The sequence below is a fragment of the Oryzias latipes genome, chromosome 15 (assembly GCF_053564925.1).
Source record: "Oryzias latipes strain Hd-rR chromosome 15, Olatipes_Hd-rR_3.1".
NCBI classification, from domain to species: Eukaryota; Metazoa; Chordata; class Actinopteri; order Beloniformes; family Adrianichthyidae; genus Oryzias; species Oryzias latipes.
In genome coordinates, this window is record NC_136251.1 from 11,787,601 (window position 1) to 11,804,394 (window position 16,794).

General features: G+C 39.3%; 1 protein-coding gene across 4 annotated transcripts; it reads left to right on the top strand.

Moving 5' to 3' along the window:
- Positions 1–778: 778 nt before the first annotated feature.
- On the top strand, positions 779–13,480 carry si:ch211-125o16.4 (uncharacterized). 4 transcript variants are annotated; one of them, XM_023963356.2, is made up of 7 exons: positions 867–1,043; positions 5,281–5,385; positions 7,327–7,408; positions 7,507–7,615; positions 7,739–7,914; positions 8,574–11,073; positions 11,116–13,480. In XM_023963356.2, exons 3-7 carry the CDS (start codon positions 7,406–7,408, stop codon positions 13,116–13,118), a joined length of 4,791 nt encoding a protein of 1,596 aa, XP_023819124.1. In that variant the 5' UTR covers positions 867–1,043; positions 5,281–5,385; positions 7,327–7,405; the 3' UTR covers positions 13,119–13,480. The 4 variants fall into 4 exon arrangements, with proteins under 4 accessions (XP_004077259.1, XP_023819124.1, XP_011482443.1 ...); XM_004077211.5 differs by having other exon boundaries at positions 779–901; positions 8,574–13,480; XM_011484141.4 differs by having other exon boundaries at positions 8,574–13,480.
- Positions 13,481–16,794: the final 3,314 nt, after the last annotated feature.

Sequence of the window (16,794 nt, forward strand, 5' to 3'; positions counted from 1 at the left end):
AAAGCTTTGATTTTTACCTAAATTCAGGGTAAAAATTAAACTTTTATTGTGAAAAGGGCTGGCAAAGGATATCTGAGGCAAAGGTGAGGTGAAGTTAATGAACCCTGCTGCTGACAATGAAAAACAAACATCTGTTTACACACACAGAGCTCAGGATAAATCAGACAGCAGCTGAGATTACAGTCTTCTTTCTGCTCTTTAGTAATAATATTAGAAAGTTGCAGATCCTTCAGAACTCTGCTGCCAGAGTTTGGATCAGAACCAGAAAAACAAACCAGATCTGTGCTGCTTTCAAATTTTACACTGGGAACACCTAAAAACAGAATTGATTTGAAGTGATGCTGCTGGTTTTTTAGATCACTCACTTGTGTGAGACCTGTAAGATCCATGAAGCAGGAAGCTGTCAGCTGGTATGACCATGGATCAGAACCAGAATAACGCTGCTTTGATTCGATCCCTGAGACAAATGAGATCCAATGAGTCCAAACCTAAAACATTCCTCTCTTCTGGTGCATCTTTGCATCAGTCTACTCTTTGACTCAGTGATATTATTCTATTGTGTGATTTATTTTATATTTTACTGTTTTAATGTTTACTTGTTTTAATCTTTTAGCTTTTGTTCTTACTGTTTTGAATTTTTAATGTATATATAAAAAATGCAATTTGATTTAGATTTGACTGTTCTGCTTCTGGTTTATTTTTTTAGAGTCTACTTCTACTAGTTTCATTTTAGTGTTTTTTTTCAGGATTGCAAAGCCATTTTTTTTGCCTTTGTGTATGGAAGGCAAAGGCAGCATTGACTAATTGGAAATGAGCCCAGGTGTAAACAATCACCCGGATAGCAGCAACAGGACAGCAGTCAATGCAGGACTACAGAAGCACAGCTACAGTCACATTTCAGGTAAATTGTTGAAATGAAAATATAGAAGTGGCAGATTTGAGTTACAAAATTTAAGTGGAAAGAAATTCTACTGTAATTGTTGGTTTTTGTGCCACACTTTCTCTGCTCACTCCATCCAAATTATTTTGGGACACTAAATTAGGTGAGTAAAACCAGCACTAGTGATAATTGACGACAAAAAATGACAGATTTTGCACATTAGTAAAACTTTAAAAAGATAATTTTTGATGAGCGATCTGTCTCATCTTCACGCCTCAACCACCTTAGATGACTTGTATGCCTGAATAAAAGACAGTGTTAATTAAAGAAGGTGTGGCAGCATATGGGGTTAGCAATGGAATCTGATCAGATGAGCCAGATCACATTGGAGGGGGGCCTGGAACCACATTCCAGTGAGAACTCCTCTCCTCTCCTCTCACTGCTGCCTCATGGAGGCATGTTTAAAAGACTGCAGTGGCAGGGGAAAACAATGACTGTCATGCCCTGAAAGGGCTCACCAGAGATGAATTTACTAGTAGGTTGCTCTAAGCACTTTTGGCAAAGTTACAAAAAGTAGTTTCACATAAAACATGGAGATAAATTCCTCTGAAGTTTTGAATGAGGCAACTTGGAAGTGCTTATCACCGCTAAATATTGAGATTCTGAGAGAAGTTTGCCTTCTCAAAAGAGAGCTATTAAAGTGAAATGTCACAAAGTCAAAAATACATGTTTAATTAAAAAAAATGGAAAAAAAATATTTTTTTTGCATATAGTTCCAATATGCTTTTTATCTTCTACTTGTTCTGTCCAACAGCTGAGCAAACAGATGAGAGCTGAAAGCCTCTTTTGTTGGACATATTTTACTTTTACAATAGGGGTTATGAATCTTTTGACACGGTAGGTGTATACTTGAATAAACCCCTTTTGTAATTTAGGCTAAACTTTTTCTCATTTTATATTTGTAACATTTTTTTTTGACTGGACGGAAAAGAAAGGGAGGGATGTCGGGGGGGGGGGGGGGGGGGTTATGCTTTTTATGAACTGTTATCTAATTTTCTGAATTAAGAATATATATGTTGATGTTCAAATGTTTCTCTTATATATATATATATATATATATATATAAGAGAAACATTTGAACATCAATTTTCATGAAAGGAGCAAATGAATAAAGAAAAAATGCTTCACAATTTTATTTTAATACTTTGTGTTTTTTCACACTTTTAAATTCTAGTTTTAATGTAGTCAGAATAAATAAATCATACTGCCTTTAGATGTTTTTTTTTTTTAAGTAAATTTGTTTATGTTCTAGTCTTTGAAAATGACTGTCTATTTGTTCAACACATTGTACACAATGTACATTTCAGATTTTTTCACTCTGATTTTCATGGTTTATTTACTAGTTTAATTTTAATTTACAATCAGAAGTCTTAAAGTCAAAAATGTACTGGAGCATTGATCCTCAACGAGATTACATAACTTCTTCTGAAATGCCCGTGAAGTAACTGGTCAAAAACAAAGCCATCACATCTACAGGCTTGTCATTTTTTTTGCATGCATCAGACTCGTATGGCTTTAATTGTTTTCCATCAGTCCAAGATGAGCCAGATTTCCTATAGTTTTTGTGGGCCTAGCACCTTGAAAACCCAATCCGATCCTCTTCTGCCCTATTTTAAGTGTTTCCAGTGGTCTCTTAATTTGATTACCCTTGTCCTTTTCTAGGACGTAGTTTCTGCTAGTCACTAACAATCATTTTAGTAGTCGATTAGTCAACGATTACTGTTAACGTAAAGTGATGGGCAATTTTTTTAACAAAAGGTGATAGTCCTGGTACTCAGTCTGTGAAGGTTCGCGTCATGTCTGGTACTGCTAATGCTAGGAGTATGGTATGTTCACAGAAATTGAAATTTTACATGTTCAGTTCAAGAATTTTAATTTAACCCTATGATAGATAAAAAAATTTCAAGGTCCCAGGTAATCTATATGCTAACACAAAGAAAGCAACAATTGGCTCCCAAGCTATAGGGTTCCTGATCCCTGCACAAAATTGTCTTAACTTCCTATTGAAATAAGCAAAAAATACCTTTATGAACATGGCCTTTACTGTACTGCAATTAGTGAACACTAAAATATTCTACAATAATTTTTCCTCCATTAGTTTGCAAAAGGGACTCAGGTGGTAGCCAGGGTGCAGCACCCCAATCAAGTCTTTGAATCCATCCTCTTCAAAAATCGACAGGCCTCATTTCTTTTAGAAACACGTTAATGATGCTCTGTGTAAGTGCTGCAGCCATCTTTGGTGTGGACCGGCTTGACGCAGACCAAATTTCGTGTTTCAGCGTCAGGAACGCCTGTGATTGTAAGTTTTTAAGTCTGGTAACGAGCTCTACGTGCGTTTGGGGTGTTCATTGCTTGGGTGCTGACAGTTCAACTGGTTGAACACTTTTACGCTGAATCGCAGCAACTCAGCACTGTGACCAATCGGGGACTCGGATTTGGTAGTGACGTGTGGGTGGCGTCCTCTTCAAAACACAGCAGTGCCAGCCGTTGTAAACACGATCATGAAGGAGACCTTAATAATTGTGGTTTGTGTCCAGTCGGATTAATGACTCCAAGATGAACATTTATATTAACAGAGCTGTGAAAACAAAACGTCTTTGCAGTGCTTTGACTTTGCACACGGAGCCTCTTCCTATTGTAGGTGGTGGATGAGCGCTAATGAACAGTAAATGCACAAAAGAAGAAGAATCTTCTCCCTGTTGCTACCTGCATATCTGGTGCTTGTCCAGTGTAAAACACAACCGGCTGTGTGCGCGTTCATAAAACTGAAATGACAACAAAACACAAACGAAGATGCTCTCCTGATCGCTTACAGTCTCTCATACCGCAAACTCAACATTATTGGCGCAACAAAAATGGCGAGCAATGTTGGCACTATCCAACTGTACAGTTTTGAGCCAGATACCAGCTCAGACGAGGAAAGTGTGCATGGATGTTTTTGTAAGTGGATGCATTAGAAGGGAGCAGAACAGGAAGGTTGTGACCCACCCAGGATATTTTCTACCTCACAAATGTTTCAAACTGCAATTTTTCTCCTTTGCTCCTGATTCACATTGATTTCAATAAAGAAATATTCAGAAATGCAATTTTGAGTTGAATTTGTCCTCCATCCTCATTTATGCTACAAGAACATATTAAAAACATCAAAAACAAATGTTTTATCGAAGTGCATCTTTAAAGAGAGGCAACAATTTTGAAGTGGTGTAACTGCCTACAACACTCTGTTTCCTAAACCTGGTTCCAAAGTACACCTGCCTACCCCTAAGCAGGAAATGGGTGGTATGTGAAGGAAGGAAGGTACATGAGGACTGGAAAATGGCACACGGTGTACTCTTGATCATGCCTCCTTTGGGATGCCACAGTTTAGACTCCATGTTGGGTCAGGATCCTTCTAGGCCTTAAGGAGCTGACAGGCTGGCATCAGTGGAAGCTATTCAATTCAGCTTTAATGTTGGCATCTATAACAAAATCAAACATGCATGGCTGATTGCTTTAGTTGTCAGTCAAAATAAGTTGTTTTTTTCTTTTTGTTCAAAGCCTTTTTCATGTTTGGAAGAATCAAAGGACGTCTCGCAAATGCAAACGCCACTCCTTTTGTGAGGCAGAAGAAGTCGATCCAGTTTACTTTAACACCCGACTGCTCTTTCTCCTTATTAAGTATTCTACCTTGAATTGCTCATGGCTTAACTATGTTCTGATACTGACTACACCCGTCCTCACCTGTAAACAGTCATCACCTTGTATTAATTTGTTGTCGGGGTTGGTTCTTGACTCATGCCTGTTTGGAATGCAATCTGCTCAGAACAGTGGAGTGTTTGAACAGAGATACGTTTATTAATGCACAATTGGATCACTATTCAGTAAAATTATTTTACAATGTGCACAGCTTTGTTGAAATGTTAATATTTGATCATTATTTATATTCAGATTTTTTATAATTGGTTCATCAGAGCTTCTTCAGCTGCTATAAAGCTTGTTTTGACTCCAGTCTTTGTAGCTGACCGCTTGCAGAGGAATGTGTTGTTGTGGTTGTTAAGCCACTAAATCTGACTTCTGAATCATAGAAGCACTAATAGTTCTTACTAGGGCCACAAACCATTGTTGTTGTCTTATAGCACTGCTGGGTGTTTGTTGGTCTTGTTAACAAGGTGTGGTGTGTTGCTGTGCGCCACATCTTGCTCTGTGGTGCTTTCTAGTCAGGTTTCGGCTTCCAAAAAAGTGCAGTTTCAAGTCAAGAGGTGTGTGGGAGTGTGTGTGTGTGTGAGAGCTGCAAATGAAAAGGTAGGCACTTGGAGAGGCGTTGCTGATGTTGCCTAACCTGTTCTTCCGCCTGCTTTCAGGCATTTATCTTGCAGACTCACACTGAACTGTCTGACAGATAAGCAGTGACAGTTGGAGGAGAAGAATCCCTGCTGGGACTTTGGTTCAAGTGCATCTGGTCTTCGGTGAGCCCTGATTTTTCTTACATTTATTTTTCTACCATTATTAAGGATATTTTTAAGGGCTATTGTAAAAGAACGGAAATATTTTGTGGATATATAACCTTTAATCATGTCAGATTTGAAGTGATTATATTTTTAAAAAATCCACAAGCTCAATGCTGTTGAAGCTGGGATTTAGTTGGATTTCCTGATATCGGTTTCATGCATCACAGAGGATTTCTGTAAATAGTCTGGTTTCAGCAGCTGCTCTGATGTAAAAGTAAATGCTGTGAAGAGTGTGTAAAGAAAACAGGATGTCTTATTTTAGAATTGTTTTGTCATCTGAAACTTGTTTTTGTGGAGTCGTTACACTTACACCCCACAGCCTCACAGTTTTTTGGAACCTGTGTTGCCGCCCTTTTTCAGAGAAAATGCCTATTTATTAAATGAACCTTATTTGAGCTTTAGGTAACTTTTTGTAATTTAGAGAAATACCAATATAGACCATGAACTCTCTACAATTTAATTAGCTTTATTGTTCATATCTGAAACACAACTAAGAAAAAAACCACTAAATTGTAGATTGCATTTGATTTATAAAATGGAAAACTGAAGGAAACAAATATTTTTAGTAATAGTTGCACTAGAGAGTCCATTTCCTTAAGTGTTTTGATCAAATCCATTTGCCATTAGCTCTATCTTTCTACAGTGTTTTTTTCTTATACCTAACAAAAGTAAATATTGGTTTTAATTTAGAATGTGACATGCTAATAAGCCAATCTGCTTTGTGACAAGTATGATACATTTATTTGAATGTAAACTTTAAAAAAAAAGTTGTTTTTTCCTAGTGTGGTCATTTTATTTCAGCATATTGTGATATAAAGCTAAGTAACACAATTTGATTTACTTTTTTAATTGTAACTGTGCATCCTACCTGACGTAATTGTTTTCTTAGTCAAATGAAGGGGTGAGTTGCAGCAGAAGTAGTCATCGGTCAGTTCAGTATTCAAAGCCTGCTTTAGTATCAATGCAACCACCCTGCAGGTGAGGACATTAGCGTTTGCATCTGAGAATGCTGGGGTGTGGTGGAACCGTGTGCTTGTGTCAGGCTGAATGCAGGCAAACAGACTGGTTTGAATGGTTGCATTCCACTTGGTGAAGCTGGCAGAAGTTTTGGATTCCTGAAGCTTGACACAACACGTTGTGTGGGTGGTGTTTTTGCATCCATTGGAAGACCTAAGGCTGGTCTGATGCCAATCAGTTTTGGCTCTTTATACTTTTAAAGGTGCCTTTTGTGCTTTTGCTATAACTCTGTTTGGCATGTCAATCCTTGATCTGGGGTGGGATGCCTGGCAGCAGTCTGGTGCTTTCTCAAGTGTCATAGTGACTAAACCAAAAAATGTGTCATGCATTCAATAAAATGGTCATGCCAGCCTGAGTTTGTAGCTGTAAGTCAGTACTTTAATGGCATCAAAGACTTTGACTTTTCGCCGGGCCACTGAGCTGCGTTTTTAAAGGCGTGACTTCACATTTTACAGCATTTTGTGTGGTATTTGGTGCATAGAACCAGTGGTCTTGTCCTTGAGATTTCCCATCCTGCTTATTTTCTTAACTTATATGTCCTATAAGCTGCTAATTACCTGGATCAATCAAGTTGAATCTAAACCTCAAATCATCTAATCCAGCAAATCAGCAGTGAGTGGAGCAGACTATAGCTGTAAAAACTGGCAGGACAGAAGGTCTCGAGGACCAGGGGTGAAATCCCTCCATCTGTTGTCTGTAGCAGCCATCTTTGATAGTTTAGGTTGGTTGATGCTGCTGTTCCAACTGTTTGACTTTAGCGATTATTAGTGCATGCATTTGTAAACTGGAAAAATCAAGTGTTCAACTTTCTCCTTCTGCATTGGTGCAAACTAGTTGATTAAAAAAAACAGGCCACTAACGTTACTTTACTGTTGTCTACAGGTAACGTTTCTCCTGTGTGGAGTTTCCAGGCTTTATTGCATTGAAGCGTATTGATATGTGGGCATAAACAGCCAGTAAAATGGTAAGTGTGACACAACCAACAAAACAGCAGTAGTTCATAGATTGCTTTGTAAGCTTCTCTGATTGGAAAAACATTGACCAAACATATTTTCCACTTAGAGTGGAGAAAACAAACTTTTCGGAGTCACTGTGGACGGCTCCGGGTCAGGAATCTCTGCTAAAGGAACTGCAGATGGAAATATTGCTGCGAAAACTGGCTTGCAAGCAGGTAGGTGATTTTTATTTTTATTTTATTTTTTATTATTTTATTTTTTTATAACTTAAAAAAATGATATGCATTTCTATTGCTGGAACATAAAAAGCATCATATTGTATTTTCCTTCTGTTTCAGATAATAAAATTGTTGCAGCCACTATAAACCTCACAGATCTTTCTGAAGATGAAGTGGAGAACATCATGAAGGTCCTCAAGCCTTATGAAAGCAACATGAAGGTTCTGACCAAGAAGGACTTAGGTGCCTCTGCTGACCTGGATGCATTGGGATTGGGTCTAAAAAACTCTGCTGGGGTAAATGTTGCAGTCTAAGCTCTAATGGAGTTTACATATAAATCAAAGAGAAAAACATTAATATCTTTGTCTTGTTTTGAACATTGTTTCTCTTGGAGGATTAAGCAGTTGAAATGATCTCCAAGCCTGGTCAAGAGCTACCATGCTTGCTTTCAAATGAGAATGATGGAAACTCTCAAAGGCCAGATTTGGAGATCACTAACATGAAACAGATGTTGGAGGGATTAAACAAGTTTAGCTTTTTGATTGAACATCTCAGAATTTATATTTCTGAACAAAGCAGCTCACGATTACCAGCTTTCACTGTACATATGTCATGTATGAGTTAGTTTTAAATGCTGGTGTTAGGAACATTACTTTTCAGTAGTCTGTAGAAAAGTAAAATCCTAAATATAACATTTATTTTTTTGTAATGCTGCAAACTTCATTGGCAACATTTTTAGAAAGTCTTTCAACATTTGGAACTTACTCACATGTTAATTGAATATTTTTTTCTTTTAAAATAGTATCAGCTGTCTCAAACTGTCTCAAACTGGTCTCAAAGTTCTTTTTCTTTCTCTCTCTTTTCAAACTGTACATAAGTGATTTTATCCTGTCAAACAAATACCAGTACATAAATTGTTAACCTGCCCCCCCTCCCCCTTGTTACTTTTTTACAGGTGTTGTTCGACAAGGATCTTTCACTTGACGCATCAGCTAAAGCACCAACTGTGTCTCTTGATGGCCTGACTGGAAAGCTCAAAGGTGGGACAGGGGGTGAAATAAATGGTCCTACTTTCAATGGAACCCTTCCAAAGCTTGGCCTGAAAACCCCATCTGGTGATGGTGGCGCTTCAGTCACTGTCCCTTCCGCAGATCTAAAAGCAGATCTAGGTAGTAATATCAGTGCACCCAATGTCAGCGTCCATACTCCCAAAATGAATGCACCAAAAGCGGCACTCAATCTTAACGTGCCAAATTTACAGACGGAACCCATGAACGGCAAGGCCCCAACATTTAAAATGCCAAAGTTCGATCTTCCTCAGTTTGACCCGCCAGAACCAGACTTGGATGCTAATCTAGATCTGCCTACCGTCAGTACAAATGTAAAGACACCAAATCTCAACATGTCTGCTCCAAAGATGGATGTCAAAAGTCCTGATTTGAATCTGAATGGGCCAAAGGTTGAAGTGAAAGTTCCTGATGTAAATGTAGAAGCACCTAATGCTGACATTAAGACACCTGGAGGAAAAGTTAACTGGCCACATTTGAAATGGAAAAATCAGAAGGTCAAAGGAGCAGACGCTGACATTAATTGTGACCTTTCAGCACCTGATGTCAGTCTTACTGGACCAAAGGTAAATGGGGAACTAGGTGCACCAGATGTTGACATTAACCTGCCAAAAGCTGACCTCAAAGGGCCAGATGTAGATCTTCAAACCCCTGATCTAGACATCAATTCTCCATCTGCCAAAATAAACTGGCCCCATTTGAAGTGGAAGAAACCAAAGCTTCATGGCTCCAAACCTGACCTCAGCATGGATGCGGACATCAATGCACCAAATGCTGATGTTTCTGTGCCAAAAATAGAAGGTAAAATCAACACTCCAGATGCTGACATTAACTTGCCAAAGGCAGAATTTAAAGGTGCTGATCTGGAAGTGGAAACCCCCAATGTAAATGCAGAAGCTCCTTCCGGGAAAATCAACTGGCCTCATTTGAAATGGAAAAAGCCAAAATTACATAACCCAAAAGGAAGCTTTGACATAAATGAAGATCTTGATGCACCAGAATTAAATCTCACAGCTCCAAAGGTGGAAGGTGCCGTTAACTTGCCCAACGCCGAGTTGAATCTACCAAATGCTGAAGTCAAGACTCCGGATTTGGATGTTAACGGACCTGATCTTGAGGTCAACGCTCCCTCTGGGAAAATTAACTGGCCTCATATGAAGTTGAAAAAGCCCAAAGTGCATGGACCAAAAGTTGACGTAGATCCAAATTTGACCACACCAGATGTTGATCTCTCAGCCCCAAAAATTGAAGGTGAAGTAAATGTTCCTGATGTTGATGTTAAATTGCCAAAGGCAGAAATTGGCACTCCAAAAGTTGATTTGGAAGCGCCCTCAGGTAAACACAAATGGTTTACCTTTAAGAAACAGAAGACCGGCTCACTGAACAGCCCAACACTTGACATTGATGCAGATGTGAAAGTTCCTGATGTAGACGTCCAAGGACCTGATGTGAATTTGAAAGCACCAGATGTAAATCTCTCAGGCCCAAAACTTGGAGGTGAAGTAAATGTTCCTGATGTTGATGTCAAATTGCCAAAGGCAGAAATTGGCACACCAAAAGTTGATTTGGAAGCGCCCTCAGGTAAACACAAATGGTTTACCTTAAAGAAACAGAAGACCGGCTCACTGAACAGCCCAACACTTGACATTGATGCAGATGTGAAAGTTCCTGATGTAGACGTCCACAGACCTGATGTGAATTTGAAAGCACCAGATATAAATCTCTCTGCACCAAAAGTTAAAGGCGAAGTTGAGGCTCCAAACGTCAAAATCAACATGCCAAATGCTGACATCAAAAGTCCAGATGTGGATCTTAAAGGTCTAGATGCAAACATTGAGCCACCTGATGCTAAAATCAAGTCACCCAAATTAAAACTTCCAAAATTCAAGAGTAAAAAACCTAAAGCTCCTGAGCTGAATGTTGATCCAATAGCACCAGAAATTAGCGCCAATGTTGACTTGCCCAAAGCAAATATAAATTCACCAAATGTGGATCTAAAAGCCCCAGACGTCTCTCTGTCTGCTCCAAAAATAAAAGGTGATGTCAATGCTCCAGATATTGACATTAAACTACCAAAAGCTGACCTCAACGGCCCTGATGTTGACATTCAAGCTCCTGAAGTTGAAACTGGAAAAGTCAAGTTCCCTAAAATTAAATTTCCAAAGTTTGGTGGGTCTGGACCAAAAGTGAAGGGACCAGAAGTGGATTCCAATTTCGCACCTCCAGATCTTGACTTGTCACTTCCTGATGTGACTGCAAAACTCCCTGAAGCAAGTGTAACAGCTCCTGACATTGATGCCAAAGTGAACCTCCCCAGAGCAGAAATAAATCCACCTAAGGTGGATTTAAAAACCCCAGACGTCTCTCTGTCTGCTCCAAAAATAAAAGGTGATGTCAATGCTCCAGATGTTGACATTAAACTACCAAAAGCTGACCTCAACGGCCCTGATGTTGACATTCAAGCTCCTGAAGTTGAAACTGGAAAAGTCAAGTTCCCTAAAATTAAATTTCCAAAGTTTGGTGGCTCTGGACCAAAAGTGAAGGGACCAGAAGTTGATGCCAATATTACACCTCCAGATCTTGACTTGTCACTTGCTGATGTGACTGCTAAACTCCCTGAAGCAAGTATAACAGCTCCTGACATTGATGCCAAAGTGGACCTACCCAAAGCAGATATAAATGCACCAAAGGTGGATTTGAGAACCCCAGACGTCTCTCTGTCTGCTCCAAAAATAAAAGCTGACCTCAATGGCCCTGATGTTGACATTCAAGCTCCTGAAGTTGAAACTGGAAAAGTCAAGTTCCCTAAAATTAAATTTCCAAAGTTTGGTGGCTCTGGACCAAAAGTGAAGGGACCAGAAGTTGATGCCAATTTCGCACCTCCAGATCTTGACTTGTCACTTGCTGATGTGACTGCTAAACTCCCTGAAGCAAGTGTAACGGCCCCTAACATTGATGCCAAAGTGGACCTCCCCAGAGCAGATATAAATGCACCTAAGGTGGATTTGAAAACCCCAGACGTCTCTCTGTCTGCTCCAAAAATAAAAGGTGAAGTCAATGCTCCAGATGTTGACATTAAACTACCAAAAGCTGACCTCAACGGCCCTGATGTTGAAATTCAAGCTCCTGAAGCTGATATGGGAAAAATCAAGTTCCCTAAAATTAAATTTCCAAAGTTTGGTGGGTCTGACCTATCCCAGCCTGGAGTTGATGCTAAGCTCCCTCAAGCAGACATAACAGCACCTGATGTGAGTTTCACAACTCCAAACTTAAACTTTTCACCTCCAAAAATGAAAGGTGATGTCAATCCTCCAAACCTAAATGTGGGTGCTGATCTCAAAGGAGGTGCTACTTTGAGTACTCCAGCCTTGGATCTGAAAAATGCTGACCTTAACCTGAAAGCACCCAACCTAGACCTGTCTTCTCCAAATATTGCTGGGAATCTCTCTGCACCAAGCATAGGAGCTAAAATACCAAAAACGGAACTGAAAGCTCCTGATGTCACAGTGAAGGCTCCAAATGCAGACATTAGCCTACCCAAGGCAGACCTCCAAGGACCTGAGGCACATTTAAAGAAGCCAGAACTTGAAGTAGATGCTAGTCTTGGGGACTTTAAACTGCCTCATTTCAACCATCCAAATCTTGATCTTTCAATTCCCAAAGTCCATGCATCGGGTGATGCTAAACTGGAAACACCCAAGGTCAGTGTGGAAACTCCTATAGCAGATTCTAACATTTCTGATCCTGCAATTGAGTTGGGCGCACCAAAGTTCAATGGAGCCAAGGTGGACACAGAATTTCCAAATGTAGATGTCAATGTTGAAAAATCTAAACCCCCCCATTTTAGCTTTCCAAAATTAAGCTTGTTTGGTTCAAAAACAAAATCCCCAGAAATGGATGCCAGTGCAGACCTTGAAAATGAAGATGAAGACCTTGAAAATGAAGATGAAGACCCTGAAACTGAGGCTTCAGCTACTGAGACAGCGATTCCAATGTTCAAACTTCACAACTTGCCACGAAATACCCTGAGTTCCATTGGGGAAATGTTTCAAACTTCCCTATTAAAAGCTGACACAGAGGAAAAGGAATATGTTGTCAGCAAAGGGATCCGACTGCCAATAGTGAATGCAACAGCAAAACCTGGAGAAAAGATTAATGTCATGGAAATGTTGAAACTGTCAAAAGAAAAACGCAATGCCTCACAGACTGATGGGAAAACTGATGCTGATCTGAAGGTTACCGCCCCAGATCTTGATATCAATGCCTCAACAGACACAAAGGATACCCCTCTGGTGAGAGGAGGTACTTTTAAAGTAGACAAACCAGAATCTGGCCTGGGTCTGACGGCTCCAGAAATTTCGACATCAAAAAAGCTGGAGCTGAGCCTCTCAAACATGCTTGGTCTGAATGTCGGAGATTCAGATGAGAAATGATATGAGGCATAGTGGTGCAGAAAAAAATGAGTCCTGTAACACTGTACATAAATGTAATTAGAGCAAGTCCACATATTTGTCCTAGTGAAGGTAGCTACAGATCATCTGCAGTGTCCAGATAGTGTAAAGATGGCAGAATGGGCAAACCGTTTTATTTTATAGGCTATGTGAATAATCCTGTTATTTATACAAGCTTCTTTTCTAAGCAAGTGTTGATTTTACTTATGAAACATCCAAACAGAAGAAATAAGCCGTCTCATTCCCTTAGTAGTATATTGCCTTTCTTTTAACATTTTAATGAGTGAATTGTGAGAGTGAACATATTTGTAAATTTATTCTTCAATAAATCAGTTTAATTCTGACATCTTTGTGAGTGATTCCTTTTATGAAAAAAAGATGAATGACAACTTCATCCAAAGTTCAACAGATGAATATTAATAGATGGAAATGGAGGTATTTACTGCTAACTGTAAGCCACTAGCAAATTTGTTTTGATTAAAACTCTAGCTTTAGCCCTACCCTGTTATGCTTTTGAGCATGAAAATCGAAAAAGTTGTAGAAATATATTAATCTGGGGACATCTGAATCGGTGTATAATTTGTTTTTCATCTTAAAATCAAAAGCAAAAAGAAAAATGTATCATTTTAAATGAAATTGAAAATGGAGCAAACGGATAATGGATGTTGAAATGTATGTTTTAAGGTTTTTGTCTGAAACAGGTCACCCGGAAGTAGTTTGAATGGATGTCCGAGCTGCAGGTGAAGGGAACAAAAGGATAAAACGTTAACTTAGACTATTATCTTGGAAGATTTTGCAGATGTGGTTACAAAGTTTTCAGAGCAGTACAACGCACCTGTAAATATCCACCACATTTTACACCAGTTTAGTTTAGAAAGTGTTCAGAAACGTTTGTGAGAGGATTCTGTATGAAGCAACAGCTGTGAACGAAAGGACAAGCAACCTAAAAAAGACGAGCAACCTGAGAACAGTCCCATCATCCACAGATGATTTATGGATGTTCATTTGTTTGATCCATACACTCATAAATAAGGTTTAACCTAATAAAGCAATCATGCAGCGTTAAACGTGATTTCTTGGTGGGTATTTACCAACAGGTCCATCCTTCAGTCACAAGTTAATGATGCTATCTGTCATCAGTCGGAGTTGTATTGTCTGTGTTTGTGTGGGTGGGGGTGTGGGGGGGACGTGGGCAGGATTCTCAGTTTACCTGACAACTCTGCATAAGCTGTCAGACTGCAGCAGTTTGTGTCTCAGAAACACTAATAACATTTATGAATGCTTCCTATTCACACCTATTGACATCCGTGACTTTAGAGTGTGGTATTGCACACAAACATGACTATAAATGTCTGCGTGTGTACATCACCAGACTGCTCCAGATGTGTAATGGTAGCAGGGCTCTGTAGGTTTTATCGTGTCTGCCACGTATCAAAGTCACATACTAATAAAGAAATTTACATTTTCAGGCAGAGGAATACTAAAGTGGTATAGAATGTATTTTAATCTGAGTTTGGTGTTTTCATTTGGAGCGGATCTGTTCTCAAGAGAGCATGACAGATGTGATGCTGAGCAGCGATGTGGACAAACCTTCCCTGACATGACTCTTTTTGATACAGTTGTTCACCACAAACAAGACTTTTTCCTGATGCATTGCTTCGTCTAATAAATGTGACTGACAGGTACGCTGTGTAAATGCTGATTGTAAATGTAACATTTGATTGAATGCATAAGGAAGCCCATAACGTAAAATCCACAATGGCCTCTTTGTTGTCTGTTATTGAAAAACATATTCATGTTAAGTTTTTAATAAATGAAACCTTTTTCCTTATTTTCATATCTATTATTAAAATACTCGTGTCACCATTAATTTTTTCATTAGCGAAGAAACATTTCTAAATTGCTTTAAAAATGTAAACATCAACTTTGTTAATGGAGCTTTAAAGCTCAAAACGGTAAACATGGAGCCACAAAAGACCAACACCTAAATAAAGCAAATCTAATATGAACATTTTAAACTGTATTTTTGATTAAATGAACTTGAACTTGTTTGGAGTTTTACAAATGTTTGATGTGATTCCTAGTAGATGTGGTTTTTCCAGCTCATCAGCTCGATGCTTAGGGCAGGAATCACGTTTCTTCTTCCACTCCCCAACACATCCTTCACAACCAATCAGGCTTATGCAGCAGGTCTAGAAAAAAAGGCTTTTCCAAAAAAAACTGCATTAGAAATATTTTCTAGAATTAATTGAAATGATTAATATCTTTCACATAAGTCTGTATTCCCATGTAGAGCTGCCATCTGTTCTTCTGGCTCTGCACAAACTTTTCTGGAACTTTGCTTCTAGAAACTTGACCCGCAGAAATAACAAATTTTAACTGAATCCAGTTTTTATTTACTTTTGAAGTTCATCACTTGTCAGTTTATGTATATGTTCAAATATCTACAATGCACTTTACTGATAGTGTTTCACATATTAACTTGTTCACTGATTTCAATCTTAAGTATATTTTCCCAACACTGATCCCATTTAATTATGGGATGAATCACAGAATCATCCAGGCTGGCACAGAGCTTCTTTTGTCATGTTATCACCGAAAATGGGTTGGGGTTCCTTTTTTGCATGTGTAGCTTTCAGTTAGCATTAGCAACAGTTGACTTGCCAAAGCTGCACTTCTAGCGAGTTAACATCGTCAGAGACATGTGACGGAAAAAAGTTCATTAAAACTGACAACAGTTATTCATTAAAAATTCCCCTTTAAGTTGTGGGCAGGACTGTTGGTGCCCCCTAAAATCCCAAACATAACATTACAGGTGCAACAAAAATGGCAAGCAAAATTGGAGCTCTCCAGCTGTACAGTTTTGAGCCAGATGCCAGCTCTAACGAGGGAAACAAAGATATTAATGGATCGTAGCTTCAACGTCACAACTAGTGTTCCCCCGCTGATTCGCATGACATGGTTTCACGTATTCGCAGATTTCTTTTCAGTAACGTGACTCCTCCAGTTCGTCACTAAAACTCAGACAACTCAAGACGTCTGAAGGAGGTGCTGCTAGAATTTCTGAGAAGGGGAAAGGAGATGAAGAGCACGCCAGCACATCGCCTTCCTTCCCGGCTTCCAAATAATATTTAAAACCCTTGTGGTATCTTAGATGACACCCCCTTGCATTGAAGTGTTCTCCCAACCATGACAAAGGTGGATAAAGGTGGAAAGATTTCATGTAATCCATGGACACCAGTGAAGATCACAAATCATTGAAGAAAAAAGGTTCAGCGCACTGTCTAGTGGGTCTAGATGACCCAACTCCCAATGTTAAAGTGCCTAGGATAGCACAAGGGTTACCAGTGAGCAACAGCTTGTCCTTCCGGTTCCTGAATCGCTGTAACCGAAGTCTGTGCCTGCATGGCGAAATGGCATCAGCCAACTCAGAAACGGACGGAGAATATCTGATTTGAGGAAGATAATGGCGGAGAATAAATACCATCTGGATGAATGAATGATGGATGAAACTGGCCTCTTCTGGAAGAAGCGACGCTCAGAACACGCCGCTGCTGGACTGATGCACCGTGCGGGCTCCTGGTTTTAAGGCGGAGTGACACTCCTAATGTGCATTATAAAGTACACAACAGTCCAGGCAAATGCTCTGAAAAAAGAA

What these genes read in the sequence shown, in the direction of transcription:
- si:ch211-125o16.4 (XM_004077211.5), top strand. An exon ending in GAAAACTGGCTTGCAAGCAG is followed by an intron (nt 7,616 to 7,738) that starts GTAGGTGATTTT and finishes CTTCTGTTTCAG; the next exon opens with ATAATAAAATTGTTGCAGCC. An exon ending in GTCTAAAAAACTCTGCTGGG is followed by an intron (nt 7,915 to 8,573) that starts GTAAATGTTGCA and finishes ACTTTTTTACAG; the next exon opens with GTGTTGTTCGACAAGGATCT.